The following is a 15167-nucleotide window of genomic DNA, read 5'->3' as shown; positions in this document are numbered from 1 at the left end:
CACCAAAAAGATAAATGTTATTTTTTCGTTTAGTATTTGGCTCATTGACCAGAGTTGCATGTGTCATACTCTTTTGTGTTTTTTTTCATTTGAGAAAAGAAAACATTTGCTAATAATTGTATTTACAGGTCAAATGTTGTGACTTTTTAATCCAGCAAATGGCACCATTATGAAACAGCAGCACAGTGTCAATACAGCTTTTGATTGTGCCCCACATTCACTAAGGCGTAATTTACCAATCACTACTTATTAGGCATATAATGTCAATTTCTGACATATTACAAACATTTTATTTTTTGATTTACCTAATGCAGTTATAAATTAGGTTAAGAAATAATCAAAATGCTTATTTTTCACATCTCATCAATATTCCCATTTGGATATTTCTTCTTGTAATTCAGTGTTCCCTTTCAAATATGCGACTAAATTAAAAGACCAAACTGGGCGTTATCAGAACCCTATCACACAGAGCTGATAATGTTCCCACCAGCCCATAGGCCAAAGAGAAAGAGCATAGGCATTTGAGGTAAGCCCTCAATACCTGTGGTTACAAAATATTGTCATTCCTTATGTATCAGGGCTATCTGATGAACTCACAAGAGTTTTTAACCAACACAACATCCTAGTATACTTCAAACCAGGCAACTCCCTGAGACAGAGATAAGTGCATCCTAAAGACCGGACACCTCACACCCACAAAAACAATCTGGTGTCCAGTGTAATGATGAATGTACTGATTCATATATTGGAGAAACAAAACAACCACTAAGCCGACATATGGCACAGGCCAAGACTCAGCTGTATATTTCCACCTCAAGGAGAAACAGCACTCCTTTGAGAACAAAAATGTACAGATTCTGGACAGGGAGGCAGGATGGTCCAAAAGAGAAGAGAGGAAAGCCATCTGTGTCAAGGTTGAAAAAACATCCCTGAATAGAGGAAGTGGTTTGTGATACCACCTGTCTCCCACAAACAACACTGTCCTTTCAACCATTCCTAAAAGACAATGCAATTTAGTCTCCAACAAATAACAGGAGTTAGAAACATTTTGGTCACATTGCTCCTTTATGCCATTTGTTTACAACTGAATGGAATGCTAATGTGGGTGATTTCGACTATTTTGGACGGTTAGGGGTCGATCCACAGCGATCGTTCTGCCACATAATACCTTAATGCTAACTTGGGGAAATTCAATTTCAACGACTGTCGTTGGCATTGACAGCAGCATTGCTTGTTTTGCATCTCAACAGCTGTTTTTCTCACTACGATGGGGCGAAACCATCCTTGCCCAGGCACACCCTCCTGGTATTGGAGTACAAATATTTGGGGTTTTGGCACCAGCCGCTAGACTAGATCTGACCAATCTAAGTATATGAACTGATGAAGCCTACTTGGATGAGAGGCGAAACGTCTTCGAAGACAAACTAAACAGTCCAGTTGCGATCGATTAAATGCTCTGAGATTACAGAATAAGTAGTAAGTGAGCTTAGTATCAATGTCATGTTGTATCTTTCTTGTCAGTTGTGGTCACCTTTACCACATCCAGTGCCTGCAGCAGCATGACGGTGGGCTGGGATGCGCTTCAGAACAACAGCAACAGTGGAGTTGCTATAAGTGTTCCAGCAGTCAGAGTGGAAGAGGTGGACAGTATATCACACCAAAGAAAAGCCGCAGCACATCTCTTGTAAATGTTTGCACATTTGTCCACCCCACAATTAGTTTGTTTTGCAATATAACAATTATTTTTGTTGTTTCAGACTCACCTTTCATCCATGCATCACGATGAAGCTTGTAGAAAAAAGGTAAATATTTAGGACCCTATTCTCCAATGTGCTTAATTGGGAAAAAAGGTGCAGAGCTGTGCGGATTTTGGTTGCGCAGCATTCTCACTCAACTTAAGTCAGTCACTGTACTCCGCAATGAATATGGAATATGCGTAACTTCAACTGTGTAAAAAAAACCCACCTCAGCACAAATCGAATAGTTTATCAGTTGGATCCCAAAAATAAATTACAGACGATATTTAATTTTAAACCTGATCAAAATCTTACTAGTCCTTGTCTATAAACAATTTCTGTTCTCATGACGACAATGTAAGTTGGGTTTTAGTGTCTGAACTTAAACCTAAATTAACACCTAAATCGCTTACACATGAAGGACTATTAAAGATAATGATAAAAATATCAAGTGCTTAAATAGTTGAAGGAAATGGAAATAATAATAGAAAACATGTCTTACTTTTAATTCTGTTGTTGTCTCGCACACTGGAAGGGGCGTTGCAAGGGAGAGAAAGACAAACTTATTGGGAGGAAAAAGTATCAATAATGAGACCACGTCACTGCTTCATTATTTCATAAGACAGATTTTTTTCAATGTTCAAAGCAATAATTATTATCCTAGATCAGGGGTCACCAACGCGGTGCCCGCGGGCACCAGGTCGCCTGTAAGGACCAGATGAGTCGCCCGCGGGCCTGTTCTAAAAAAAAAAAAAAAAAAAAAATTAAAAAAAAAAAAAAATTATATCTACATAGAAAAAACACAAGATACACTTTCAATCAGTGCATCAACCCAAACAACCTCCCCCATGCACACTCATCCACACCCACTCACACAAAAGGGGTTATTTCTTTCTGCTACCAATATTCTGGTTCCCACAACATAGACAACACATCTGCAAGGGACACAGTCCCTGAAGCACACATGATTGTATAGGCTGCTGGTCCACTAACATTTTCATTAATTAATATTTTTTATGTAATTATTTTTATATTGTTTTACTTTCTTTTTTATCCAAGAAAATGTTTTTTATTTATCTTATTTTATTTTTTAAAAAAGGGCCTTATCTTCAACAGACCAGGGGCCGTACTTATCAAGCTTCTTAGAGTGCCATTTTACACTTAAGTCCTGATAATTTGCGAAATTTAGTCCTACTCTCAAACTTAAGAATAAAAGCTTTTTATCAACGTTCTTAAGTCTAAGAATCACTCCTACTCTCCACGATATTTAAGAGACCTTCAGAGGTGTCTTAAGTGGTTAGGAGTTGCCAGCAGGGGATGGCACTGAGGCGAGAGAGACGTGCGCGAACATTCAGGAAGCGGAACGATGTCCTGGATTTGTTTGATGACGAGCAGCTGATCAAACGGTATCGTTTAGACAGAGCGGGTATTATTTTTGTCACAGATTTGATACTTTTCGATTCCATGTTGATTTCTGCATGTGGCTGCAGTGGGCTAGTATATATAGAGCCACCCACACCAGTTTCAAATTAGTTGCCTAATTAATGAATTGGAAAGAAAATGTTATGACAGTAGCGTATGTGTGGCCGTGAGGTGAGTGACGTAAGTGAGTGTGTGGGCGAGAGAAGAGAAGAGAGGGAGCAGTAGCGTGAGTGCCGGCGGGGACTAGTTTGTTTTGTATTATTTTGTAGTTTATTGTCAAAATATACACTCCCATTGTCCAATTAAATATTTCCAAGATATTTCTTTATTCTTAGACAACGGATTCCCTTCCGTGATTGGTCATTTCAATGGGCACAGAAATGACGTCACCTAAAATTCCATTTACGGCACATAGTAATGTCGTAATTCAGCTCTGAGTGTGACACTTAAGATTCAGTCCTACACTTCGCTGAAAGTGTGAGTAAGACGCTTGATAACTAACTTTTAAGTGCAGCTTTCAGCGAAGAATTTATTTACTCTTAAGTCAACTCTTAGCAGACTTCTTAGGAGTAATTCTAAGAAGCTTGATAAGTACGGCCCCAGGTTGTCAATGAAATTAGATTTGTTTAAAGGGTTTTTTAAACCAGGCCCAGTCCAGATAATGTCCAAGTCGGACTCAGCAACACACACCTTCATCCGTGTACACAGAAAAAAATTAGGGAACACAACAGATTGCATAAAATTTATAAACAAAATTACATTTTCAAAATAAGCATTCATGTACAGTACAGATTATGTCCAGGTCACTCAAATTAGGGAACACAACAACAGATATCATATAATCTATAAACATAATTATACTTTCAAAATAAGCCTTTGAGGACTTCTCATCTTTTTTTAAATGTTTTTTGGCATCATTATCGTTTTCAACCATGTAACTTTCTAAAGTTAGAAAATACTGAATAAATGTTTTAAAGAAAGTAATACTAAGTGACTATCTGTTTTTGGCCTTAAAAATAAACATTTTACCGAGTACTATAATTAAATTGACTAAATCATGATTGTCAATGAACTCTCCTAAAATAACAGAAACCACATTAAGCTTCATAAACAAACCAATCCTTAAACACATTTTTTCAACTTCCACCCAAAACAAAGACACAATATGACAATACCAAAACAAATGCAGGGTGGATTCAGGCTCCTGACAACAAAATCGGCAATCATCTGACTCTGTCATATTCCATAATTTTAACATTTTCCCTGTGGGTAAGAAGTTATAAATAATTTTAATTTGAAAATAACGATTTTGCACATCGATAGTGGTTTTATAGATTAGTTTGAATATGGCATCCCATGGCAACGGGCAGTCAAAAAAGTCCTCCCATTTTCCATTTGTGTTGTATGAGGCAGCCTTCAAAGATTTCTTTATTAAATAAAAATTATATATTTTTCTATTTATTTTAGTTCCTTTTTGCCAACTAGAATTTCTTATTAGAGGTTTACAAACTAATAATTTAGTAGTTCCATAATTAATTATTTGTTTCTATCTTTTCCCAATTACTCCAGTTAGTTGATAAAATGAAAAGCTTGAGCAAGCATCACCATACATAGCTCTAAATTCATCATACTTCATAATTTTACCATTCTCATTGATAATATCATTGACAAAAATGATTCCTCTTTCAAACATATTTTTCCAAAAGAAAGGCTTTCCATCTATTACAATATTAGAGTTCATCCATATTAACTGCTGCAAAATATCGTCACTTTTTTCTGGCACATAAAATTGAAAACACCACTATGAGTGGATTGTTTCCTTTATGAACCCCGCCATGTTTCCCAGCAGACTCTCTGGGAGGGGATCACTTGTAAAAAAGGATACAATTTCTTTTGATACAGTACATGTTTTTTGTCCAACAGGACATTTGTGTACCACTCAATGTTTAAATACATCTTTGGAACAATTGATGCTTTTAAAGACAGACACATAGCTTCAAGGTTGAGAAGTTTCAGGCCCCCATATTCATACTCTTTGTACAAAACCTTTCTTTTAATCTTTTCTGGTTTGCCATTCCAGACAAAATCGAAGACCCTCCGCTCATAAATCTTAAAAAAGTTTTGTGATGGAGCTGGTAATGACAAAAACAAATAAACAAATTGAGGAATAATTAACGAGTTGGCAATAGACATTTTACCATACAAGGTTAGGGATTTCCCTTTCCATAATTGCATAATTTTGTCCAGCTTTCTTAGTCGATTATCATAATTTACTGAGCCTAGATCTTCCAGACTGGGACAACAACACCAAGTATGTTAACTGGTCCATCTGTCCACAAAACAGGCACTTTGCATTCCAATCGAAAGGACGTTCACTTTAGATTTCCGATCCTTAACATTTTACATTTATCATAATTAAGCTTAAGGCCAGATTGCTGTGAAAATATGTCCAAAAGATTAAGAAGGTTCCGCAAACAATGAGGAAAAATCTTATCTTTGTGAATCAGCCTTTTCTGACATGAACTTCATCAAGAACAAACACAGAACACGCCTCACTGATGCACATCTGCAAGACTCACTCAGAGTTGCAGTGTCAAGTTACACACCAGAGTACAACACACTAGTTAACAACATGCAATGCCAGGCTTCCCACTAACTGACAAAGAAACAGATAACAGAGTTGGTGTCCAGTTCAAAGTGTGACATGATTTAAAAATTTGAGAGTTTACTTTTGTATTTTACATGAGTTATTATTTGTACAAACATGGTGCAAAGTAATTCATGATTTGTTAAAAAATGTTAGTGGCTAGCTAGTTAAAATGGGATATTGTGATTTCACAAGACTGTCTTATAAGTGATCATTTGAAAATGTTCAATTTGAAAAATGTGCACTTAGAGAAAATATAAAAATAAAGTGTTGCATATTGATATTTATCTGTTTCTATATATATTTATTGTGAGAAATCATTAAGATGATCAGTGTTTCCACAAAGATAAATATCATTAATTATTAATAATAGAGTTAAAGGTAAATTGAGCAAATTGGCTACTTCTGGCAATTTATTTAAGTGTGTATCTAACTGGTAGCCCTTCGCATTAATCAGTACCCAAGAAGTAGCCCTTGGTTTCAAAAAGGTTGGTGACCCCTGTCCTAGATAATGGATGGATGTTCACGGTGTTTAAGCAGCTTTAACTGGGCATGCAGCCAATGTTGATTAGTGGAAAAAGCTCGACAGCCTACAGACTTTTTTCAGGGTTTTGGGAGTCACTAATAAGCCCGCGTTTTTGGAATGTAGATTTCGGTTCAGAACATTATGCTGTTTATAAATGATAAATAAATGATAAATGGGTTATACTTGTATAGCGCTTTTCTACCTTCAAGGTACTCAAAGCGCTTTGACAGTATTTCCACATTCACCCATTCACACACACATTCACACACTGATGGCGGGAGCTGCCATGCAAGGCGCTAACCAGCAGGAGCAAGGGTGAAGTGTCTTGCCCAAGGACACAACGGACGTGACTAGGATGGTAGAAGGTGGGGATTGAACCCCAGTAACCAGCAACCCTCCGATTGCTGGCACGGCCACTCTACCAACTTCGCCACGCCGTCCCCGTTTAATACAATCAGTAAGATAAGATGTTGCTAAAACGTTTAGTATTTTGTACGCAAGTAATAAAACCTTCGCATCCTAGGGGTACCGTTAGCCAGTGCAGGTGGGCCAGTATAGGCGTAAATCAACTTTTATTAACTTGATGTCCTTAAAGATAGTTTATTTTGACTGACAAAATGTTTTTCTGGATAAATGCCTCCCAGGTAATTGCAATGTTGCATTATAAAAATAATATAATAAATGGTAGCTTATTTATCAATGCTCTGATGTCATAGTGCCGGAGTTGCAAGTGTGATACCCTCACAATGGGCCCTATTCTTCTTGCGAATATTCTAGCTGCGCAGCATTCTACCCCTCGACTTAAGTCTGTCATTGTGCGCCTTTGTCAATCTTGGGTCGAGTGACCATTACTTTGTGTATTAAGTACTTTTGAAGCTGTAATAAGTCCAAAGTCAGGGGAAGATAAACGTTATGTTGCACTTAAGGTTTGGAAGCAGTGTAGACCACACATAATAAAATGATAAAAGAAACTTCCAAAAAACTATCAAATCTATTCTGATCGCCTCAATTGAGACACTTGGAAACATCCATTGAGATGAGGATAAAAATACCATAATGCCACTCTGTATTAACTATGGAATCAAAATTCACATCTTTGTCTCGTGAGTGTATCCACAATGGAAGGGGACCATGCAAATCGTCCATATTCGAACAATCAATACCATCATTTATAGTATGTGAGGCCTATTCTGATGCCTCAGAGCGTGGAGGAGGTTATCCGTCAGTCGTCTAACTCCACCTCCTGGAAACAGATCCTCTCTTTGCCAGAAGAGATTGAAGTTGTCATAAAAATGCTGTCTTCTGGACTCAGACTTTGGACAGCCATGTCTTCAGCTGAAGCAGCCTGCTGAATTTGTTCATCCTCCCGTCGATGTTTGGGAGAGGTCAACTGATAAAGTGTAGATATTTCCACTTCATCAACACTCTCAAATAGTTTATTTAAGTCTTTCTTCAGGATTTTAGACTGTTGGTTTCTGACATCCACAGCACCTACATGCACAATCAGCTGTTTGATCCCTTGGTGTTAAACCAAGACCTCAGGTAGCTGCTTTGTGATGTCTGAGACGGTGGCACTTGGAAAACTGCATGCAACCATTTTGCTTTGTTTAAATATGACGCCGTCTCCAAGCACAGGCTTATTTTTGATCTTGGCACAGTTTCTCTGTTTGTCTGGCGCTTTGAGCTAACTTCTTTTTCTTTTTGATATTCAGTCACATTTGGCTGTGACAGTGGCAAAAATGTGTTTAACTCTATTACGGGTAATCAGCCATGGATATCAACTGACTTGGCTTCGGTTTAGCACCAAGTCAATTGCAGGTGTCTTTACAGAGTCTTGGAAAAGACACGGTTGTGAGAGTCGAGATAATGAGACAAGACTGAGCCGGTGAGTTTATTGTCAGACTTACTTCCACGACAACAACCTTTTTCACCTGGAAGTGTGTCCCCTTATATCTGGTCACATCCAGCCTATCCACCAATCCCCAATCTGGAGATGAGAACATTTAGTGCCCCGTTACACTGTATCGTTTAGCTTCAAGCTGTGTGTAACAGTTTTTTCACCCTTTGATCTGGAGGTAAATTACTTCTTACCACTGGATTTCACTGGTAGTGTCCCTTTAATTAATTCTGGTTCATTTTAAATAGGAACAGATACAGAAACAGTGTAGGCATCCAATGTAGGCATCATAGTGTTTGTAGCCAAAGCTAATTTACAACACTTGTCCCCAACAACAACAACAACACAGATCTAACATAATTAAAATAGGAAAATAAAAAGAATGAGGCAAAGAGGAGTTGATAATAATGATAATGGTTGGAATTGGGGATTAAATCATAAAAAATTTCCCGGGCGCGGCCACCGCTGCTGCCCACTGCTCCCCTCACCTCCCAGGGGGTGATCAAGGGTGATGGGTCAAATGCAGAGAATTATTTTTCCACACCTAGTGTGTGTGTGACAATCACTGGTCCTTTAACTTTAATAATGATAATAGTAATAATACAGACAAAGTGCAAACTAGATAAAAGCCAATAATAATAATAATAATAATAACACAGACAAAGTGCAAACTAGATAAGAACCAATTAGTAAAAATGTGTAAATACTAAACATGGGAACACGATTGTTGCTCAACGAGCCACAATTTTGTTTGTTTTTTGAAAGTGACAAGTGAAGGTATATTTTTCAAAGTGTCAGGTAGAGAGTTCCATAGTTGTGGTCCTTTTATTGAAAAGGCAGTCTGGGCAAAATATGTTCTACGGAATGGAACGCAACAAGTAAGTCATTTTCGCTTTTCAGGGGAACAAATATCCAACAGTTTTCACAGGGAGCCATTGTTTGAGTTACCCCTATAGTTATGTTGAGAAGGTTGTTGTCGCTGACTTGTCAGATGATTGTAAAAAGTATTGAAAAAATAAAGGAAAAGCATAAAAATTATTAATTGGTTCACTTAAAAGAAAAGGAATAAACTTATATCCAAGACTTGTAGAATCATTTAAAAGCGGATAAAGCAGCAAGCATGCAGGATCAAATAGACATGTCTGCACTCCTTGGAAGCAGGAAGCATAAAGTTAAAAAAAAGAAAAACGTGTTCTTGTCTCACATAAGGATTGTGAATGATAGACAGAATTCCAAAAAACAGTGCAGTTCCCTTTGAGTGTCATCTTTTTCGTGGCTATCAATGACATTGTTTGTACAACTCCACGCTCTGTGATGTTCACGAAACAAAAAAAAGGCATCACGGTCCGCCTTAATTCACAACTTAAGCACTTTTGGCTCACTTACACGGCGGGGTGGCCGTGTCTACGAATAAGAGAAACATGGGTAACTTCAAGCGCGTAAATAAACACACGGGAGAATAGGACCCAAGGTGATCAAATTTGCTTTGTTTTGTTGTTTTTATTTTAAGCACTTTACTTGATAATGATTGATTTAATGGGTTATTTGGTCTAAAAGCTACCCTTGTTCAGAAGGAACACACAGTTCAACATTAACAATCCCCTTGGATTGGCTCTGATCAGGAGACAGTAGGCGTTTAAAGTGACCAATCAGAAAGAAGGGGAGTTGCCAGTCCGTTTATTTCATGTCAGTGCAAGCGCAAACAAAGTCATAATTCGGCAGTGTTTTGACGCCATATACTGTATGTATTTACCCACCACACACAGTTCTCTTTTTCTTTTTGTACTATATTATTAATTTATAACAGCACATATATAAGAAAAACATTGTATCACAAAGATCGCCTGTAAATTCCTTTAAGAAGAAACTTGTTCATTTCAGTGAAAAATTATTCAGCGCAACGGGAATCAAAAATTGACTTCATACCTTTTTTTGTATTGTAATCCAGGTGCTGGAGGAGGCAACATTAGACTTTCAACAAGACCAATCCTGGGATCAGCTCCGTTGTTTATACAAAGGTCCATCAAGAGTAAGTACCGTATTTTTCAGACTATAAATCGCACTTAAATCCTTTCTTTTTCTCAAGAATGAACAGTGCGCCTAATGTACAGATTAATTCAGATTGTGTTTATCGACTTCAAAGCACTTTTATTTGGTACATGGTGTAATGATGAGTGTATGGTAGTCGCACATAAAACATACGTGCGGACTGCAAGATGATGCTAGCAAGCAAGCCCAAAACTTTGATGTTTAATTGAGGATATAGAACATTACACACAGCGCTCAAAAATCTGACAAAATGTTTTAGTACGACTTTGGTAAACTACGAAGCTGCACCGCTTGATGGATCATCGGCGCATTATGACTGCCGTAGTCAGACGTACTGTGCTTCAACATGCGGTCGGAGACGTATTATCTGGCGTTTTGTTTCGCAATATTATGCAAAACCAACTTTTATAACCTATTAATACCTGCTGATCTGTATTTGTGATCTGAATAAGTGCCAAAAAATTTGCGCACGTCCGCCATTGTAGTCTGTGTCGACACCGTAGTCAGTACGCTCCTTTTTTTCCCTCTATCCTCTTGTTGTGGGGCATTTATCCTCCGATGTTGCCATTACTAATATAAAGTAGCGTACAGTCAGTAGGTTTGCTGTGGAAGCACTAAAAACAACCGGTGTAGTGGGTTTACATAATTCACCCACAGAGTTTTAGGTATTTTTAGAGAGTTTCGGTCGGATAGTTATTATTGGGACACATTTACGGGGTTGTTGTTGCACCAGTGAGCCACTAATGAGGAGATTCTGCTCAGTTGTTGATTTAAGTAGTCTGAATGTCATTAAATCAGTTAGCTCCATCTTTTGACACTCCTCCTTTGACTCCCGTCCTTGCATGCTACACCGGTAGAACAAAGATGATGGGGAGAAGACGCAGTCAAAGTGAAGGCACATAAATAAGAGACGCCCAAAAAACGGCGCATCCTGAAGAGACGGTCAGAAAGCGACTTGAAGATGGTCTGTAAAACATAAGGTGTGCAGAATTTGGATTAAAGAAAAAACATATGTTATGTCATCATCATCATTGGCGGTCACTCGAGCGAGTATGACGATCCTCTTGGTAGGGGTGTATCCCTTTATGGAGGATGCCTGTGCGTGACTTAGTTTAACGTGGGGAGACTGGTGCACAGGCAGTCGCCACACGATCCTTGACAGAATCGGGTCAGGGTCCAGTGGCATGGAGTCCAAGACGACTGGGGACCCTTTTCCGCCATCGCAGCCATTGTGGTAGTTCTTCAAATCTACCGTCTTCTGCCTGCTCCGCCGTTGAGGTCTTCACCGTATCCCTGGCTAGGGGGCAGTCAGGTACTAGGCCTTTGCCAAGGGCCACCTGGGGTAACAGTAGTAAAGGGGTTAACCTCCTAGTGCCCCAAGACCCCATAGAGGAGCCTCCACTGCCGGATGCACTTTAACGTCATGCCCAGGACACAACATGCTATGTAGACCACAAGGAAGTGTTTTAAGTGTAGGAAAAAAAATCATAATTTGACCCCTTTAATGCGCCTTATAGAGATATAACAGTATTAAAATCTTACAGTGCGATATTATCACGGTATTAATGCCACGGTACCAATATTATTGTGGTGTATGTTAAAAAATAAAAAAAAGACTTAAAAATGCCATAGTGTGTCAAATGAAGTGGCAGGAATGTTTAAGATTAACACACTTACTGTAATTGAACACAAACATAACGCTAAAATGTTTCAATCATATTTATTACTACAAACATGATTTTTTTAAAGTCAATGCGTCTAGCGGCAAAAAAACGTAAACAAGGGAGTAAAAGAGCGTTGAGAACATAACAGAACACTGAACTAAGGAGAATAATACTTAACATAATATGACCTGGCGTGACAGGTCATAACACCTTTGACTCAAAATATAATCGATTTGGAAAATTGGCCATGACACCCAGCCCTACAAAGAATATTAACAATGTTACACCATGCAACCTGTGTTCTGTAGTACAATATTAACCATCTTATAAACACCCAACAATAATCCAAACACCAGGGCCCTCGTGTAACAAGCTTGCGTACGCACAAAAACCTGCCTTACGCCCTTTTTCACCGCAAAGTTGAGATGTGTCAAAACTGACGTTGACGTGGAAAAGTTTAGTAGGTGACTAGAGCTCAGTTGTAATCACGCATGTGCATAGACCCAAACTGATAACAAGTGTCAGGAAACTATATTTGTTGATAATAGCCATGAAGTCTGATGTAAAAATATTTTGAAATGTCTGAGTTCCAACGTTAAGACTGCGATCCATACTCTAATATCTACTTTGTTTTCTCTCTCCCAGCTGTCCATCCTGGCAGAGCTTTCTCACGGTCATCACAATGAGAAGTCAAAGATTCTAACTCAAGCTCATCCAGGACAAGAGGGTTTCGATCTGAAACTTTCTCCTCCGCCTCTAATGGAGGAATAGCACTGTAACGATTGTTATAAATGATAAATGATAATGATTGTTCTGCTCCTAATCGTTTTGTTTTTACACACAACAAAATTCTTTATTTCAAGGGAAATAAATGAAATGTCTGGAGGGAGGAGCTAGCATCTACACAGAGGAGCGATGTATGAAGACTTTGAAGAGAACAAATCGACCCTTAATGTCTCAATAAGTAATAACAAGGAAACACTGGGGTATATTTTTCTTATTATTTTTTAACACTGTCAATTGTGTAAACATAATAATAAAGTTTATTGGGGAAAAAATGGTTTGGAGATGGATAAATGTTTGTTTCAGTTGGTGAAGAAGAAGATCTTCACAGATTTAATAAAATAATGGTGTCTTGGTGTTTTCTTTCTTTTCTTTGACTATGTTTACATTCCAGGCCAAAGTGGACCAAATCTGATTTTTTTAATTTCTGATTTTCCCCAGCTGCCTGTTTAGCTTACATGTAAAATGTGATCTTTATCTGACTCCAGTACAAATGTGCACAGGACCCAATGTGGCCTCACTGTGGCCTCGACGTCACTTGCATGCGCAGTTAGTTAGTAAATTAAAAACAAAGGAAGTTGACTGGATTCTGTAAAGGAACAAGGAAGTCACTACTATGCGAGAAAACATGGATCCTCGATCACTGTGTTGTGGGATTTGTGCCGTGGCTGTTGTGTAGAGGGAGTAGGCTGATAATAGAAAACAACTGCAGGAGGAAAAAGGGAAGTAGAGATGTCCGATATTGTCGGCCGATAAATGCTTTAAAATGTAGTATCGGAAATTATCGGTATCGTTTTTTTTGTTTGTTTTTATTAAATCAACATAAAAAACACAAGATACACTTACAATTAGTACACCAACCCAAAAAAAAAACCTCACACAAAAGGGTTGTTTCTTTCTGTTATTAATATTCTGGTTCCTACATTATATATCAATACAGTCTGCAAGGGATACAGTCCGTAAGCACACATGATTGTGCGTGCTGCTGGTCCACTAATAGTACTAACCTTTAACAGTTTAGTGTTCTCGTGAGACGTGTAGAAGCGCCACTCAACACCAAGCCAAACCGAAGTCAATGAAGAGAACGTCGTTGTAAGCTTGACCATTTACTTTTGACAATTCTTCATAGACAAGATGGTGAAAAACTAAAAAGAACAAAGAGACACAAACACACTTATTGTCTTATTGTCACACTTATTGTTGTTGGATTGCAAGACAAGGGGCTGTCTGAACGCATGCAGTTGGACGCGGATCTAACCTTGGATAAAGCCATAAGAATGGCACGACAAAGTGAGGAGGTGAAAAGGCAGCAGTCTACTCTCCGAGGGGACACCACCAGATCAGAGGCAAGTGATGCAAAGTCTGTTGATAGAGTGTTCAAGAGCAACTTCAAGTCTGCTAAAAACAAACCTCAATATGCTGATAGCCCAAAGTACAAGCCACACAGTACTCAGTACAGCAAGGACAAGGGCGCACAGTCACTGTGTCAAAATTGTGGCAGCTCTCCATCCCATCCAAAAAGTGACTGTCCTGCTAATGATGTGAAATGTCATGCATGTGGGAGGAGGGGACATTACAAGCGTGTGTGCAAGTCCAAATCAGTGCATGAAGTTGAAGAGGATGAGGAGGAAATCTTCCTCGGCAGTGTCACGGAGGATGGGGATCCTTGGATGGTCAAAATTGGCATCCATGAGAGCAGTGTGACATTCAAAATAGACACAGGTGCCGATGTGACAGTCTTGCCTCACTCAGTGTTCCTAAACACATACAGAAATGATCCACCTAGTCTCAGAAAGGCAACAAAGCCACTCCTGGGACCAGGAAGAAATCCCCTCGACGTGGTGGGCGTTGCCAGTTTGCTGCTGAGGAGAGGGGAAAAGAGAGAGGGACGATGTGTACATTGCTCGTCATGTGCATACTGCCCTGCTGGGAAGATCTGTGAGCTGTAGGCTGGGGCTTGTAGCACGCCTAGACAGCGTTACTATGGAGACATTAAAGGAGTACTACCCAAAATTATGCACCGGGCTCGGAGAAGTGCGGCAGCCGTATGCCATCAAGCTGAGTCCAGGGGCAGAACCATTCTCACTAAAGACACCAAGGAGGATTCCATTGCCTTTAATGGACAAAGTCAAGCAGGAACTGTCCCGCATGGAACAACTCGGGGTGATAAGTCGAATTGAGGAGCCAACAGACTGGTGCGCTGGCATAGTGGTGGTGCCCAAAAAGACAGGTGCTGTACGTATATGTGTCGATCTCACCAAACTCAACGAGTCAGTGTGTAGGGAAAAGTTCATCCTGCCATCAGTAGAGGAAACACTGGGAATGCTGGCTGGAGCCAAAATTTTTAGTAAGCTGGATGCAAACATGGGGTTTTGGCAAATTCCTCTAACTGCAGATTCAGCGAAACTGACAACTTTCATTACACCCTTCGGGCGCTATTACT

At 39.1% G+C, this 15167-nt stretch overlaps 1 protein-coding gene across 4 annotated transcripts in view; it reads left to right on the top strand.

The window, feature by feature from the left end:
• The window catches only part of vps8 (VPS8 subunit of CORVET complex), a 103818-nt gene extending 90740 nt beyond the window's left edge, over positions 1-13078 (top strand). For all 4 annotated transcript variants that reach the window (XM_062059004.1, XM_062059006.1, XM_062059008.1 and 1 more), the window contains exons 42-45: positions 1522-1684; positions 1758-1802; positions 10177-10257; positions 12587-13078. In XM_062059004.1, coding sequence (XP_061914988.1) covers positions 1522-1684; positions 1758-1802; positions 10177-10257; positions 12587-12712 — 415 coding nt within the window. In that variant the 3' untranslated portion in view covers positions 12713-13078. The remainder of the gene's footprint in view (positions 1-1521; positions 1685-1757; positions 1803-10176; positions 10258-12586) is intronic.
• The last annotated feature ends 2089 nt before the right edge of the window (positions 13079-15167 follow it).

The sequence above is a fragment of the Entelurus aequoreus genome, linkage group LG09, assembly GCF_033978785.1.
Source record: "Entelurus aequoreus isolate RoL-2023_Sb linkage group LG09, RoL_Eaeq_v1.1, whole genome shotgun sequence".
Taxonomy (NCBI): domain Eukaryota; kingdom Metazoa; phylum Chordata; class Actinopteri; order Syngnathiformes; family Syngnathidae; genus Entelurus; species Entelurus aequoreus.
The sequence above is the reverse complement of the archived record's forward strand: the minus strand, read 5'-3'. Positions and strand labels throughout refer to the sequence as shown.